Source organism: Cicer arietinum, chromosome 7, assembly GCF_000331145.2.
Source record: "Cicer arietinum cultivar CDC Frontier isolate Library 1 chromosome 7, Cicar.CDCFrontier_v2.0, whole genome shotgun sequence".
Classification (NCBI taxonomy): domain Eukaryota; kingdom Viridiplantae; phylum Streptophyta; class Magnoliopsida; order Fabales; family Fabaceae; genus Cicer; species Cicer arietinum.
The window spans coordinates 16,163,751-16,182,387 of NC_021166.2; the positions used below are offsets into that span (position 1 = coordinate 16,163,751).

The following is an 18,637-nucleotide window of genomic DNA, read 5'->3' on the forward strand; positions in this document are numbered from 1 at the left end:
TACAATTGGTATCAGAGTTCAGTCTCAAAGCTGAGCATTTAACTGTCTTTGAGTAAATATCTGTATTATTATGACTAACTTTAGTGATGAAGTTACATGTGAAAACGTTAATCAGCATCCTCTTTTTGATGGAGAGAGATTTTAATATTGGAAGGATATGCTTAGATGTTTCTACATCTCACATGATCGTGAACTTTGGAACATGGTCGAAGATGGCTATGAGGCTGCAAAAGACGTTGTTGCTGTTGAAATATACAAAAAATATTTTAACGCGGATCAAAAGAAACAACACAAGATGCATCATAAAGCAAAAACTTTTATGGTGAATGCTATCACTTTTAAAGAGTTCTAAAAATGCAGCAACAAAGAAACAACAAAGAGTATCTTTGATGCTCTGGTTCTCAACTATGAAGGAAATAAGCAGGTACATGAAGCTAAGGCAAAACACACTTGTCAAAAAATAAGTATATCCCAATCAAAGGTTATGATGTTGTCTTCAATCAAAAGCTATATAAGGCAATAAGTCAAACAAATTAATTTATACTATTTACTAGCCAAAGGAAAAATAATATTTACAAAATAAACTTATTTAATTTGAAAAAATAAGATATAAAGTGTCTTATGTATGTGAATGAAGAACAACTGATTTGGCACAAAAGATTGGGACATGCCAACTTAAGATTAATCTCAAAGTTGAAAAAACTTAATCAAGTCCAAAGCTTGCCAAATCTAAAATATGAATTTGATGTTCTTTGTGAGGCATGTCCGAAAGGAAAACAAACCAAATCATCTTTTTCTTCAAAAAAAAAAATTCTTTCCACTTCTAGACCATTTGAACTTTTACATTTTGATTTATTTGGTCAAGTAAAAATAGTTTATGTCAGTGGTAAAAAAGTATGGACTTGTTCTTGTTGATGACTATTCTAGATGGACAAGGTAAAATTCCTTAAACACAAGGATGATGATTCACATAAAGTTTTCACTACTTTTTACAAACAAGTGCAAACTAAAAAAGATCTTTGTATTGCAACAATTCGTAGTAATCATGAGGTAAATTTGAAAATAAACCTTTTGAAAACTTCTTTGAAGAGATTGAAATTTTACACAACTTTTTTCTCTTAGAACACCTCAACAAAACGATGTTGTAGAAAGAAAAAATAGATATCTTCGAGAACTAACACGTACCATGATTCATTAAATGAATGTTGTCAACCACTAGTAAACATTGGATGATATTATATTCATAATAGAATCTATATTACACATATTATGTACAATTGTTAAATTAATAATTTTATAAGTATTATGTACTATTTAAATATTTTTCATTATAACATCTTAAATATTAGTTACAATAAATAAATTTGTTCTTTACATTTACTTTTGAATTAAATTTACTTAAAATCTTACCGGTATACAATTGTAGAAACATAATAAAAAATTAAAGCAAAAATTGATTATATTGATTCATTTTAATTGCATTAATTTTAAATATGAGGGTTAAATGAAATAAAATTGTTGATAACTTTATTTGTTGATTTCTTCTATTCAACAATCTTATTTCCTCATAAATAATTCCTATACAATCGTTAAATTAAAATTTTTATAAGCATTGCATACTATTTTAATATTTCTCATTACGACAGAGAAGGTAACATTTTAAATATTAATTAGGCTAAATTATATTTATGGTCTTTTAACTTAATTTCAGGTAACGTTTTAGTCTTTTATCTTTTTTTTTTTCGACTTGGTCCTTTATTTTAATTTTAAGTGACAATTTGATATTTTATGTTTTAAAATTTCAACAATGATATCCTTTTTTATACAAAAATTCAAAAAACATTCAATCAAAACTCATAAAATTAATTATATTCTTCAATATAATACAAATTTCATCAAATTCGTAACGCAAATTTTCAAATAAACTCATATTTTCATACTTTATTTGATATTTTTAGGAATAAAGGACTAAATCGGAAAAAAATTTGAACTTCTTTCTACAACTTTTTTTGAATTAAAAATGAATTTTCAGTTTTGTTTTTTTAAATGGATTTTATTTTTATTTTTAAAATCAGATAAATTAGCTTTTTATTTTTAAAAGTGAAAAATCTAGTTCTTTCATATGATAATAAGTTTGCTGATTGAACTCACCAGATAAGCAGAGTTCAAGTCAACTTTATTAACATAATAAATCAGTGGAACGTCTTTCAACTTGAAACTTTTGTTTGTTTACTTTCGAATTTCATGAATAAATATTCGACCCCTACAATTTTGATAATTTACTCATTTTTATTATATTTCTTTTATTTTTCTTTATATTAAATTATTTTATTCCATCTTCGATTTTAATGATCGTATTTAGCTATTTCTTATCTGTAAGAGAGATTCATTTGATAACAATATAACACCATGACTCGTATTGTAAAGAATACGCTTCTCATTAATTTTACACAAATTATCCTAGATACACTTATAACTACTTCTTCGTAATTCATCTCCCATACACTTGTCATTAGTTTTATCAAAAAAAAATCTTTTAATTACTTTTTTATACTAAATTTATTTCTTATATATTCATTATTTTGGCATTCATAATTTATAATATTTGAAATAATTTTTTTTAATTATTTTTTATACAATCGTTAAATTAATAATTTTATAAGCATTGCATACTATTTCAACAATTAATTATATTGATTCATTTTAATTGTATTAATTTTAAAGAAATTGGTTAGATGAAATAAAATTGTTAACAATTTCATTTGTTGATTTCTTCTCTTCGACAATCTTATTTCTCTTTTAAAGTTCATGTTTTGTATGAGGTACGATCTCTCTTTGATGCATCAATTATTGATATATTTCATTTATCTTTGGTTATCTCACAAGGATATTTGTGTTTTCGCTTCCAAGTGCTAGATTATTTAAAGAAAGTTGCAACGAGTCCTCAGTGTTGGTATGTTTACTTGAATTTTTTCGTGACGCCTGTGGTTTTCGAAGACTCTATAATTACTTATCGCTTTTAATCTCTATTGTAAATCTCTAGAATTTTTTTTTTATTTAATCGAAAATATTTATTTCAACCTTTCATCATCGTACACTTTTGTCATTTTTTTAATTAATATTTGCATTTTACAGTTTAATAAAGTAGAGTAAAAATATTTTAAGTAAACTATGTCGATGAAATGTGTTGGTTATTTTATATTCTCACTTTTTTCCTTTAGCAAAAGCTCTTACAAGACATATATATATATATATATATATATATGTATGTATATTCAAATATTTTGTTGATGTCCTTAATATTTCACGACTGTTTTTTCCAAACTACTCTTACAACATTTGCGTCCTCATTTTTTAAAAGTTTAAATATGTCTTTATTTTTTATAATTATAATTTATTTATTTATTTTAATTTTCGTAATTTTTTTTATTAATATCCATGTAAATATAATTTATGTTACAAAAATTGTAACACCGTTAATCTGCTAAAATAAAACTATTTTTAACAACAACAAAACTCAAATATAATTAAATTATAAATTTTTTTAACCTAAAGTTAATCCTAATGTTTAAGTCTTCTTCTCTAAAATAATCTAAATCGTGCATTCTTGTCCATCACTTCAGTTCTCTTCCTCATCATAATTCCCATCATTGTTACCAATATCTGCATCCATTTAAGATTCATCGTCGTATTTAAATTCAAATTCATCGTTATCATAATCGTTTCATTCTCAGTTGTTACTTGTTGGACAATGGTGGATTCTAGAATTGACTATAAATTAGAGTTTTTCCTTTTGGCGTGGAGATTGAGAGATTTTAGGGGAGTATATGAAAAAGTCTAAATGTGATAGTAGAATTTGGTTGTAGATGGAAAATGGGCAAACAAGAAAGTCTTAGTCTTAGACCTAGTAATGATAAAGGGTGATAAAGGAACTCGCGATGATGGCAAAGTTGAACCTTTAATCAAATTTATTATGTTTTCACTACGTCAAAAATGACATTTTATAGCGCGTCTTTTATAGCGCTTACTAAATACAAGCGCTGTTGTATGATATTTTAAAAATAACGGAGGATACAACAGCGTTTTTTTGACAAGCGCTGTAAAAGACTTTGATTTCACATAATTAAAGAACCTATTAGAGCGCTTTTTGGAAAAGCGCTGTAAAAAGGTTTTTTAAAAAAAATAAGGAGGTCTTTTACAGCGCTTTAAAAAGTCTGCAAAAAAGCGCTGTAATAGACTTTCAAAAAATAAAATAAGGAGATCTTTTACAGCGCTCTTTAAAAAAGCGTTGTAATAGGCTTTTAAAAAATAAAATAAGGAGGTCTTTTATAGCGCTTTTTTAAAAAGCGCTGTAATAGGCTTTTAAAAGTAAAATAAAGAGGTCTTTTACAGCGCTCTTTAAGAAAAACGTTGTAATAGGCTTTTAAAAAATAAAATAAGGAGGTCTTTTACAGCGCTCTTTAAAAAAGCGCTGTAATAGGCTTTTAAAAGTAAAATAAGGAGGTCTTTTACAACGCTCTTTAAAAAAGCGTTGTAATAGGCTTTTAAAAATAAAATAAGAAGGTCTTTTACAGCGCTCTTTAAAAAAAGCGCTGTAATAGGCTTTTAAAAAATAAAATAAAGAGGTCTTTAAGCGCTGTAAATCTCTTCTAAAAACGCGCTGCTTGTTGTATTAGTTTTACGGCGCTTTTTAAAAAAAGCGCTGTAATATGCATTCCTTTATTTCAATTAGATCTCTTTCTGGGATTATAACAACAATCTCCTTCATAAATCGTAATATACAGTATCCGCAGTCTATGTTGTTAGTTTGACGAGAGCACTATAAAATAAAACATATAAGTCAATAAATATTTGTGGATTGATTGTTAATGAAATTTTAAAGCCATACATTTCAAACCTTTATTAGAATCCATGTGATTTATTTGATTTTTGCTTCGACACTGTAGCACCCATTTGAGCTCGGAAAACTTGTAAAACACTATCAAATAAATGTGATTATTAGCATTAACAGACACATTATATATATATATATATATATATAATGTGTCTGTTAATGCTAATAATCACATTTATTTGATAGTGTTTTACAAGTTTTCCAAGCTCAAATGAGTGCTACAATGTCGAAGCAAAAATCAAATAAATCACATGGATTCCAATAAAGGTTTGAAATGTATGGCTTTAAAATTTCATTAACAATCAATCCACAAATATTTATTGACTTATATGTTTTATTTTATAGTGCTCTCGTCAAACTAACAACATAGACTACGGAAACTGTATATTACGATTTATGAAGGAGATTGTTGTTATAATCCCAGAAAGAGATCTAATTGAAATAAAGAAATGCATATTACATAGCTTTTTTTAAAAAGCGCTGTAAAACTAATACAACAAGCAGCACGTTTTTAGAAGAGATTTACAAGGTTTTTTTTTTTATTTTAAAGAGCGCTGTTGTATCTTTTTACAGCGCTGGATACTACAACGCTTAATTTTTTGAAAAAGCGCTGTAAATGGCTTAAAAAAAGCGCTGTAAAATACCATTTTTCTCGTAGTGTTTTCAAGATTTTATTTTATGAATTGCGATACAAGATGATGAATTCTACAACGGGAAAATGACTGAAATGATGAAAAAGAAAAATTTGCAATTTAAATTTTTTTAAGAAAAAAGACATAAACATGTGTGATTAATTTTAGGTTTAAAAAAAATATAATTTAATTATATTTAGTGTTTTTTTTGTTAAAAAATAGTTATGTTTTAATAGTGTTGTAATTTTTGTAACATAAATTAAATTAAATGACGATTTTAAAATAAAACAGGGATGTTAATCAAGCAAAAAAAATTTATAAATACCAAAATAAAAAAATATTATAATTAGAAAGAACAAAAACATATTTAAATATTTTTTTAAATAAATGTACTCTTACAACATTTGCATCAGCATTACCTATGCTTTTCAAAACAAAATTTAGAGTGAAATACATAACACTGTAGAAATAACATCACATATATGTTGGCCCCCAAAACTACTATTTCTAGACTTATGATTGTCTTAAACATTTTTTTTTGGAGGTTATAATCTAATTTTAAAAGTAAGATCCTTAATTAAAAAAAAATTACAATTAATAATTTTAAAAAAAGTAAAATAATTTTTATTTCCTATAAGATTTCAAAATTTTATGTTGAGTCTTTATACAAAATTCTCAACTTTGTAATCTCTAACTTTATAATCTCTAAATTCTTTTATTCACTTTTAGTCTCTACTTTGAAAAAAATTTATAAAAAAATTGGCAATTTTAGTCTCTAAAAAGAGTTCTTATAAAATCAACATAAAGGTAAAAAGTAAATAAATTTGTTTTATAAATTAAATCTGAAAGGTCATAATTTTGATGGAACTAAAAACATATTTATCACAAAAAAAATCACTTTCATTTTATTATATAATAAATAAAAATAAAAATTAAAGATCATCAATTAGAGACTCTATGCAGTTGAGCTAGATACACATGAGCATCACCGACACTATCTAAACTCAGATATAATTAAAAAAAAATAGTCACAATTGGTGGATCTAAATATAGACAAAATTTAACCAAATTTTATTCCTTTAATGCTATTATTATTATTATCTAAATATCCTCCAACATAACAATTTCTCATACAAAAATAAATTAATAGTAGGAGTAAGTTAAGAATGTAATTATTTTTTTATTGCGTCAAGAAAATTAAATATAGTTAACCACATATTCTTATAATTATGACTAATAGTGTATTAAAAGAAACTAAAGACAAAGTTCGGTAGACCAAAATCCAATAAAATAATGAGAGAACGATAAGTAGATGCCTCATTAAAAGTTTTATCAAAAAATTTAAAAGAAGAAAACCATATGAAGAGCATAAAAATGCAATGCAATACAACCACAAAAATATGGACGAATCACCCAACATCCGAAAATTTGCAAGACTATACTTTAAAAAACGAAGGAAAGAGAGTATGATATTCCAGCAATGAAAACCTCGATGCAACATAGTATAGGAAGCAAACCTATGAACACAAGTGTGACATTCTCCATAAACATGAGGAATACGAAAACTCTTTCGCGCATCAAGCCTATCCGCATTACCTATGTGACACTATCTCAGAAAAAAATTGATGTTTATATGCGCAAGATTTGAAATGGATTTAATTCAAAAATAATTTTATAAAGAAAATTTATTTATTGTTATTATTATTAAAGATTTGTTTTATCAGAATATTGTTAAAGATGTTACATTCTCTATTATAATGAGAAATATTAAAATTGTAACTTTAACAAAATTATTTATAGATAAATTGTGTAAAAAATTATAGAAATTATTATGAGAAAATAAATTGTGTCGGTTAATACATCTAACTGATTTCATGTACTAAGTTAAGACAAAGAAATACTAATGATATATAATTTACATCTCTTAAAAACTCGTCAATTATTGCTATGTTTTCTTTATTTTCATTGTCTCATATATGGTTATATAGTGATGTCATTTTCAAGTGTTGGGTTCTTCAAGGAACTGAAGAGAAAAAAACACAATATGGAGGAGAAATGAATTATGTTTTTAAAGTTTTAAAAACTTTTAAAACGAAAGATAAAATAATAAACGTGATAAAATAATAACAAATAGAAAGATAAAGAGAAGAAACACAAATCAATTTTTTCAATTTACCACCAATACGGTAGCTACCTCTAGTCCTCTCACTTTGAAAGATTTAATCTACTAATCACCAAAAGTATTACACGTCCACTGAACACGTTCTAGTCAAACTGACTGTGTTCAAGTCTTTTCAACTTTATAATTTAGTACTGTCAAGCTGTTGAGGGCATCAGTCACTACTAGACCAAATTACAAACAATGCTTAAGATGGTTCTTGAAAAAACTCTCACACGAGAATGTTTACAAAGTATGCTCTCATAATGTATTTTATGTTTCTCAGCTCTTAGATAATACAAGGATTTTCATTAGTTGCTATATGCGACGACAATAGGTTTTTCACTTGTGTATATTACAATGACGATTACAATTCATTTTATAGAGAGCCTTTGAGTCCATTAGGGTTTCTGACTGTTGTTGTGATTGCATAAAATCAACATGTGAAATAATAACTTGTATCGAATCTTTAAAGACTTAGAATCATCAATAAAAAAATTATCCAAATTCGTCTTCGTAATTGATTTAGCGTATTTTCTTGATGGAAGTGACACAAAAATCATATGATCACATTTTTAGAGAATGTCATGTGCTTCTTAAGAGGATAAGTCCACTATGAGGAGCATATGATGTTGGCATGTTGACTTCTTATCAAAGTGTTGACTTTATCATAGTATTGACTTGAATCATTGACCAAATGATCAATTGGCCTATCAAATTTATCAGACGCATAATCACCAGAGTAAACTTGTAATTAGATTAAACAGAGGTGCATTGAGTAGAGTCATACACAGCTTCAACAAATTCTTCAAAGCATTACATTGATTTCTATGTTTATCTTATCTTTTCATCAAAGGATGAACAACTATGCCAAAACGTATTCCATGATATTTTACTGAAACTATACTTATATATGTAATATATATTACATAAATACTATTGTGTGGATACTATATATAGAGAGAATAATAAAAGTTTGGAGTGACTATTGCCACCTTCCGTCCCTAAGAAGATTCGCCTATATTTTCAGTTGCACCACATTCACATCCATTTGAGCAATTTGCATAGGATGTCAATTTGCTTTTATGAGTCCATGACGACAGTCTCATTTGAGTTTTCATGGGTACATGGATTGGAGACAATCGCTCTAAAGGAAGGCTAGACATGGGGATACGTATCTTGCTTTGCAAAGTCCCCAACCTTGAAAATATTGCAATAATATCATTTTTTTTTGTTTGTTATTTTGACATTTTTTTGAAAAATAATGCAACATATTACTCTTATTTTTATTATTCTCAAGAAAAATAAGTAAATTGAAATTCATTATGGAGACAAGACGAGAAAAAATCTCTTCATGGTAGAGAATAGAGGAAATTTATCCCACCTATATAGGTGAAAAATTTAGTTAAACTATCTAAATCATTTTTTCTTGGGTATTTGCAATATTCAAATTTTAACTTCTATCCCTACAGAGGCCGGGATGTCAGTTTTTCGGTGGTGACATTGACACTAAACTTGTGCTATACAATGTGTTGCTTTTGAAAAACGACCTAACATTTACATTATTACATAGTTTATCTATATTATAGATATTCAATTAAATTTTACCATAATTATTGATTGCCTAACACAACCCTATCTTTTTTTCAGGTTTGGGACTGACTATGTATAATAAAGTCATAAATCAATTCATGCATTTTTAATGTATTTGTTTTATCGATGCATATCCGATCATTATATAATTGGGCAAATACTAGTGGATATATTTTAGATATTAATATAAGTTAAATCATAGTGAAATATGATCGAATATATATGTAAAATATTTAATACTTTAAGTGTTATTTCAGTGATAAAAGTTTAGTTTTGTAACCTCAATGTATTTAGTTTAAATTTTTTCAGAAATAGTTGTAAATTAGTCATTAATGGTTATTTTGATTAATACATTTTTTTCCTTTTCTATTTTTTTTTAAAACAAAAAACATGTGGAAAATATTTTAAAACACTTTTAAGAGTAGGATTATAAGTCCTTTATTATGGAGAGATGTATTGAAGATAATTTCATTGCTTTGGCAGAAGTTGCTCCATCATCTAAACATAAAGAAATTAGATTTAAACGTAAAAGTTTGATTTTGAGAAATCTTTAAATAGAGTGGACAAGATATTTCTTAAGAATGATTTGTATGTTTTTTCCCTTTCTAAGATTATTACTTTGTTATATTTTACATGTCACATCGCCCTCGTCTATCTAATAGGGGCAAAACTACTTGTATCAATCGAATAATCTTTGATTGTGCTGACTTCATAATGGGCATAGAACCAATTGGGCCTTTATATATCAAGTCTTGTAGGTATTACTTTTGTATAATTAGTTACTTTACTCATCAAAGCTATATTTGGTTTAAAAAAAATCAATGAAGCTATGATTAATAGATGTCATTTGTTTAAAACTTGACATGTAAAAACTTGTTAAACCATTGAGGTTAAAATATAAACAATGAAAATAAGGACCAACAACAATCATGCACCAAAGTCTCCAGAAATACAATCAGAAAATCACATGCACTATCAAGTTAGAAAAATACCATAGTCGCAGTAGAAAAAAAAAGTACTATAGTCGCAGTAGATTCATCGTTGTCTTGTGACAAGGAAATCACATCACAACTTAAATCGATGTCTAATTGAAACAATAACAGGATAGACATTAACCACGATATGACTTACAACAAAAATAGAAGACAACGAGGGAAAACAATATTTTAAAAAAGGGTCATGCTAAAAAGTGTTTGTTATAGAAATCAAAAAGAAAATAAAGTATAACTTTTTAGTAGAAAATCACAATTTTTACAATTCTAAAGTATGATTTACACAAATTTCAATACATTTTTTCTTCATTTAGATTCATAATAAGTGCCTAAGGCATTTGTTAGCATTTTCCTTTAAAACAAGTGTATATTTCGAATTTTAGGAATGGAGGGGAGCAAAATTAACGATTTTTGCTCTGATTTTATTTTGGGGGATTTAGAGGGAGATAGACAATATAATTTAAAATTTATCCCATCCCTTGAATCAAATGTAAAACCAATAAAAATCTCTTTTATCTCTCGAATAGAAACAAACTTTTCAAAGTCATCTCTTCCCGAAATTCGTCCTTCCTTTCATTTCTTCTTTCTTTTTTTTCAAAGTCATATTTTTCAAAAATTTATACTGGCATTATTATAAAAAAAAAATATGACTTAAATTATAATAACTACTATAAAGAAAAAAAAAACTACTTTTAAATTATTTAATACTATCATTTCTAATACACACTTCATTTATTTCAAGATATTTAATATTAATAGTTAAATTATTTTCATTAAAAATAAACAATTTAATACATTATACTTATATTTTAAGTAAAATTTAAAAAATTAATTGTATTTAATCATATTTTTTAGTACCATAAAAGTAAATTTTGTAGCGAATGCAGTACGAAAGAAAAAAGGTAAACCGCGTTTTGGTGTTGCAATTCCCGTCAAGTGAGTTGACAACTTTGCCTCTTCAAAATTTTCCAGCAAATGATATGATACTAAGTACTAACCAATGACACCCACAACAACACAACCACACACCATCATCAGCATTTCACACCACAACAATTCATTCATTCATTCATTAATTCACACAATAGCAACAACCGCCACCTCATTCCCTTGTCTTGTTTCTTCAACCACACCACACCTCACAATAATAATTCCACAACACTATAAGTCAGATCCACACCCTCTCTTAAAATCACCATCATCACTATGGCAGACATAGTGAATCAACTATTAGCTAAACCGATCCAACTAGCAGACCAAGTAACCAAATCAGCTGAAGAAGTTAGTTCATCATTCAAACAAGAATGTTTAGAACTCAAATCCAAAACCCAAAAACTCGCTTCACTTCTCCGACAAGCCGCAAGATCAAGCTCCGATTTATACGAACGACCAACCCGCCGCATCATCGGCGACACCGAACAAATCCTCGACAAAGCACTCACCTTAGTCCTCAAATGTAAAGCCAACGGTCTCATGAAACGCGTCTTCAGCATAGTCCCCGCCGCCGCTTTCCGTAAAATGTCTTCCCACCTCGAAAACTCCATCGGAGACGTCTCATGGCTCCTCCGTGTCTCCGCTCCGGCGGAGGAGCGCGGCTATGAGTATCTCGGTCTTCCACCTATCGCCGCTAATGAACCAATTTTAGGTCTAATTTGGGAACAAATCGCGATTCTTCACACGGGATCCTTCGATGACCGATCCGATGCTGCTGCTTCTTTGGTTTCACTCGCACGTGACAACGACCGTTACGGAAAACTAATAATCGAAGAAGGTGGCGTTGTTCCTTTGTTGAAACTTATTAAAGAAGGTAAAAAAGAAGGTCAGGAGAATGGTGCTAGAGCTATTGGGCTTTTGGGCCGTGATTCTGAGAGTATTGAAATCATGATTCATGCTGGTGTTTGTTCTGTTTTTGCTAAGATTCTTAAAGAAGGTCCTATGAAAGTTCAAACTGTTGTTGCTTGGTCTGTTTCTGAACTTGTTTCAAAGTATCCTAAATGTCAAGACCTTTTTGCTCAACATAATATTGTTAGGTTGCTTGTTAGTCATATTGCTTTTGAAACTGTTCAGGAACATAGTAAATATGCAATTGTTAGTAATAAGCCAATTTCTTCTATTCATGCTGTTGTTATAGCTAGTAATAGTAATAATGACTTTCATTCTAATGATGTCAAGGAGAACCAAGATCAAGTCAAAATTAGGATGCCACATCCTTTAGGTGATAAGTCCACTAATCAAATGCATAAAGTGGTGGCCAGTACTATGGCAATGCATGCTGCTAATAAGCAACAACCTAATGAAGGAAATGAAGTGAGTCTAAGTCAAAATTCTCAACCTCAGCTGGTGGTTAGTCATACCAATGGGAATGGGAACGCGAATGCCAACGCGAAGCATAGTAGTTATTCTTATTCGGGAATTAACATGAAGGGAAGGGAACTTGAGGACCCTGAGAGTAAGGCTGAACTCAAAGCGATGGCAGCGAAAGCGCTTAGGTTTCTAGTGAAGGATAACTCGGGGATTTGTCGAAGTATAACAGAATCAAGGGCTTTGTTATGTTTCGCTATTTTACTTGAAAAGGGGCAAGAAGAAGTGAAGTACAATTCTGCCTTGGCGTTGAAGGAGATTACTGCTGTGGCGGAGAAAGATCCTGAATTGAGAAGATCGGCGTTTAAGCCGAATACTCCTGCTTGTAAAGCAGTTGTTGATCAAGTGCTTGATATTATTGGTAAAGAAGATAAGAGACTTTTGATTCCTTGTATTAAGGTTATTGGGAGTTTGGCGAGGACATTTAGAGCAACTGAGACAAGGATAATTGGTCCGTTGGTTCGACTTCTCGACGAAAGAGAGGCTGAAGTATCGAGAGAGGCTGCAGACTCACTCGCGAAATTTGCCTGCAATGATAACTACCTCCACCTTGATCACTCCAAGGCAATTATAAGCTCCGGTGGTGCGAAACACTTGGTTCATCTTGTGTATCTTGGGGAGCCGGCGGTTCAATATTCAGCCTTGAAACTGCTAGCTTATATTGCATTGCACGTGCCAGACAGTGAAGAACTTGCCTGGGTTGAGGTTCTTGGAGTTCTTGAATGGGCATCCAAGCAACCTAACAGGACTCAGGACGAAACCATTGAAGCATTGTTGCAAGAATCGAAGAGTAGGCTGGAGCTTTACCAGTCTAGAGGTTCAAGAGGGTTCCAAAAACTACATCAATAGGATGAGTAATTAGTTGTTGTCCAAAAAAAAAGTAAGTGTAATTAGTTGGTGTTGGTGGTGGTTTGAGGTTTTTGAATGATTTGCATCTTGTCTATTGTGTTCGCGAGTGTATATACAATCAATTATCTTCTTGAATTGTTCTCACTAATCTTTTGTCATTGTGTCTTTGTAAAAAGCTCTAGATTGCTCTATGCTTCAAGTTCATTAGTATAGGAAATCAAGAATATTGCAGGAGTTGATGAAGAAGCTGCACTCAGAATCAGAAGCAAAATCAACAATCTATGGCAGATTAGAAAATGCAGTTAAAACAAGTGGAAAATGGTACGAGTCAACCAGGGTCAAAAGACTGCTTAGCTGAAAAAACAGTGGTGGGTAATGCCACATTTTTATGGTTGAAACTAAACTATTACTCATTTAGAGACGGAAAGAGTAAAATTTACTAGTGAACTTTTTTTTACTCTGGAAGTTATAGTCATCTGTCATATGGGTTTCAATGTAACTATACTAACATTTGCTTATTTTCTATAATTGCATTAGATGTTTGTTAGATTTTCACAATTAAGAAATTTGATTAGATATTTGTTAGGTTTTCACAATTAAGAAACTATTTGATATGACATATAGCTCACCAAAGTTGCCTTGTTTATTTTATAGTCATCATTTTTGGAAGGCATACAGCAAAAAATTGCAAAAAGTATCTTAGTTAGGAATATATCACATAACATATGCAAAAAAAAAAGGAATGGCCATAAGGCTATAACGCGCCTTAAAAGATTCTTTGAATAGAAAAGGAACCAAGAGCTGTACACCACATATATAAACATATATAAGTTGCAATCAATTTTTAAGAAACTCACTACTAAAGAGAGGTATAAGACCAAAGATAAGAAAGTGGCACGGTATCTTTAAAGGCAAGAAAAACCGTGAGGATACCAAAGGGAAACGATTCTACCAGACAATTGAGGTACTCATCAAGTCTTCAATACATCAAGGGAAAAAGTGATCAAGCTTGATATAGAGTTTTAAATGACAGCATTCATTGAGAAATTAATAAGTTAGTACATTTTTTTCTCGCTTGTCTAGGACTAACTAACCCATGCCAAGCTCCCTATACAATAATACAACAACGTTAAACTATTGTTTTGCTACTTGATATATAAGTAGTTTTGGTTTACATGAATCACTCACAGTATCAAGACCACCAAATTGGCATTACAAAAATTGCAGGAATTTATCTTAAGTAACAAGTGGAATCCAAGTCATTAACACTCCAATACCGCAAATTTTATCGATTCATATGGCAGAAAAAATAATATGAAGTTAATTTTCTACGCTCTATCATTCAACAATGAGCGAATGAGTTAAAAAGACCAGGATTTAACGACGATTTAAATTCTGACAAAATAAAAATTTACTAACTTAACTGATCATACTAACATTTGTCTATAATGAAAAGAAAGGAAAAAAAAAAAAACACTACAATTGTGTAATGCTACCCCACTTTCACTCCTTTTTCTATTTGGAACTTGGTACTCAAACATTGATTGACACAAAGATCATACTAAGCTAACATGTTCACGTGTACACATTCGTTTAAGTGCATTTTCTAATCATGTTGATTGGAAATCTAATCACAAACCATGAGAGTGAGTCTCCCACCAAAAAAAAACTACCATTTATTAGAGAAAATGTTCCTCGCACCTAGAATCTGAATCCAACGTGGACCGAAACAACATTGGATTCGATTGTGATGACCACAAGTGAATATTATCAAGCAAAACTCATCGTACCCATGTTTTATTTCCGACCCTATCCTCATACAGTTTATGTGAAACAAATTTAAGGCATCTATGCAATTGGGATTTCATATAATTTAAAAAGAATTTTTAGGATGAAAAAATCTGAAGTATTCAATTTTGATTTTTTACTTAATTTAAACGAGTCTTATGGTATTCAAGTATTGAATTTACAGCTTTAAAAAAAATCTTATTGTATTAAACAAATTTCAAACTTTAATAGATTGTTTTCATAATAGATTGCGTTGGGATATTTACTTAATTTTAAATATAAATTTTTTTCTACCACAGGAAATTTATATTAATTCTCATTTTGGTGAGTAAATTTTGCACGCACCTCAGATATTAGATGAAACACACACGCCATAAAGAAAACGATCTCAGTCAGACACTCATTTTTTATTATTGGTTTTCTATTTACAAGAGAGATGAGTGGTTTGCATTTATGTATGTGACATAAAGGGTATTTATTATCCTACATTTTAAGGAAGTTCCACTTCATTTCTTCAATAATCTAGATACATTTATTCACCGTTTGGAAGACATCTCTCAAATTTCAACCACATGTGTTTGTTTTTATTGTTGTTTGCCAATTCTAATAGATTTTCCAACAAATTTCCTATTTCTTTATAGTGTGTTTGGATAAGTACCTTAAAATTCTACATAATTTAAATGTTTTAATTTAATTTATTTTTAAATTTTATTGTTTGAATAAATAATTTATTCTTTTAAATTTGGGATATTTTTTATAAATTTCATAAATTTTTGGGTAAAAATAAAAACTAAATTTAGGCAACATAATGAAATTTTGAAAAAATTGAGTGACTATTTTGTAAATTTTTAGGGATCAATTTAAAAATTGGAAAACTTATAGGGAATAATTTGCAAAAAATAAAAAGTATAGAAATTAATATGCAAATTTTGTAATATATAAGATTAAAATTAGAAATTTAAATTTTTTTATAGAAATAATTTCATGATTCATATTTTGTAAAATAAATAGAGACTTTAAAAAATTATTAGATTCTATATAATATTTAAAATTATTTAAATTTAATTTCGACAAAATATCTCATAAAATATTTTTATTTTAAAAATCCATTAAATTTGTTATTCAAACCAGTTAATTTACATTGAAGGATTCAAATTCTTTTAAAAAATTAGATTCTCTTAAAAAATTATCTCTTCCAAACACATTCTTGATATATTTTTATCTCTCTTGCCTATCTAATCTTTGTCTTTTCTAACATTTCTTTATTTCTTTTATATCTTTCTCTCTCGTTATTTCCTTTTCTCATTCTTTGTCTTTATTTTTTTTTAATGCATTTAAACATTTCTCATATCCCTAGGTATCTCTCCATTCTCCTCAGCACAAGTAACGAATCAAAGTAAAATGATGTGGACAAGATTTGATTTGGGAATCCAAGAAGATCCAACAAGGTCAAGATATGGAAAAGGAGATATTATAGAGAGGTATGCATCCCTCTAGCCCTACTAGCATTTTTAAGACTCTTTTTTAAATATTTTGATGAGATCTGGTTGAAAAGTCCGAAGAAGTGCGAACGAGTCCGAAAAAGCACGAAAATAACAATAAACTAAATGTTTTAAAACTATAAAAGATTTTAACACCTATATATCTATTAAAAATCTTAAGATATTAGGTATATGGATCATCTATTTTATATATATTCAAGATTAACTCATTCATACGTTTATTGGCTACACCAGCATAAAGAATTTCGATACAAAAATCCAATATCAATATCCACTTTCGCTCCCTCGTTAAGCTAAACCATGACTTTGATACCACTTGTTGAGAAGTTCAGGGAGTTTCGAGACCAACAACGAGTCGAATGCTTCAAAATCTACAAGAGATTTTGATATTACATATCTACCCAAAAATCTTAAATCATTAGGTATATAGACTATCTATCTTATATCCAAGATTTAACTCATTCATAATCGATTTAGAACTTAACCAATTACACTTAAATTCAACATTATGATACTATTATAAACAAAAGTTTACTTAGAGAATTTTCAATGATATAATTTTTTTAACGATATAATTTTATAGTTTTAAGTGGGACCATGAATTCAAAGTTTATTATAATCCCTCATGTTTTACTAAAATATGAGAATTCAACACTAAGTTTTTTAACTTACAAATGTCATACGTCTCTCTTTAATATCTCGTATTTTTTTTCTCACTTTTACACTTCTAAATGCAAAAAAAAAAAAAAGAAATCTATCTAATATAATATAAAAAAGTTTGGTGCTCTATAAATTATCAAATTGTCTATTGTTTGCATTGCTAACACATCATCAGTTGTGCACTCATTTAGCCTCTAACTAATTTAATTCAACCGCAACATTGTCATGAATTTTATGACCAACACATATCAACTTTATTTGTCTTTTACCATTGCACTAATGAATCATTATACGACACTATTCGTTTTCTTCTCATCCACGTTTCAACAAAAAAAAAAAAAAAAAATCAATCTCACTTGCTACGAAACATACATAAGCTTTCTTCTACTCCTACTCTGACTCCATTTTTATTTTTCTTTCTCTATTCATATGAAAATTGTTTCATGCATTACATTTTGTTAGATTTTCTTTCCAAAAGACTGTTTCTTCTATATTGTCTCCATGTTTATCTTTTTTCATTTCTTGTATTACATTTTATGTTGTCAATTTTTTTTTATTTTTTTGAACTCTTTGTTTTCCGTTATTATTGCTCAAATTTGTATACTTCATCTTCAATTTCTTGTATTTTTTCATTCTATTTGCCGCGGACTAAAATTTCGAGTGTTTCTCTAATTCAATGGAATCGCCACCAAATTTATTTTAAAATAGGGAAAATATTGGAAAACCCTTAAAAATAGAAAATAAAATTAAAAAAATGGTCTTTAAAACCAAATTTTGAGTTCGACAGTTGATTGCGTATGGAAGGTATTAGAACAACGATTATTATTATTACTATTATTATTATTATTATTATTATTATTATTATTATTATTATCATTTTAATTATGATTTTGGAATAAATGTGTTCAAGGAAAAAAAAACAAAAAAAAATAATTTTTTTTAATGTGCTTGACAAAAATGCGATCTTGCTCCTACGTATCTCCCAGTGTGACGAAGAAATCAAAGCTACGTAGTTCTTAGGTAGAAAATGTTGATGTGTTTTTTTTTTACGAAAATGAGTTTTGTTATACTTAAAAATATTTTGACAACAAAAGAAAATAATTTGTCTGACTTAAGAAAATACTTTAAAATACGAGTTTTATGACTATCAAGCGGTACAACTTGTGTCTCAAAAACTCAAAGAATAAAAAGATATTTCATCTAATTAA

General features: G+C 28.7%; 1 protein-coding gene across 1 annotated transcript; it reads left to right on the plus strand.

Annotated features, from left to right (window-relative positions):
- Positions 1-11,175: 11,175 nt before the first annotated feature.
- Positions 11,176-14,096, plus strand: LOC101494528 (uncharacterized). Its single transcript, XM_004509306.4, has 2 exons — positions 11,176-13,510; positions 13,656-14,096. The coding sequence occupies exon 1, from the start codon at positions 11,476-11,478 to the stop codon at positions 13,477-13,479; it is 2,004 nt and encodes a 667-aa protein (XP_004509363.1). The 5' UTR covers positions 11,176-11,475; the 3' UTR covers positions 13,480-13,510; positions 13,656-14,096.
- The last annotated feature ends 4,541 nt before the right edge of the window (positions 14,097-18,637 follow it).

Coding starts and splice junctions, on each gene's coding strand:
- LOC101494528 (XM_004509306.4), top strand. CDS start 11,476: ATGGCAGACATAGTGAATCAACTATTAGCTAAACCGATCCAACTAGCA.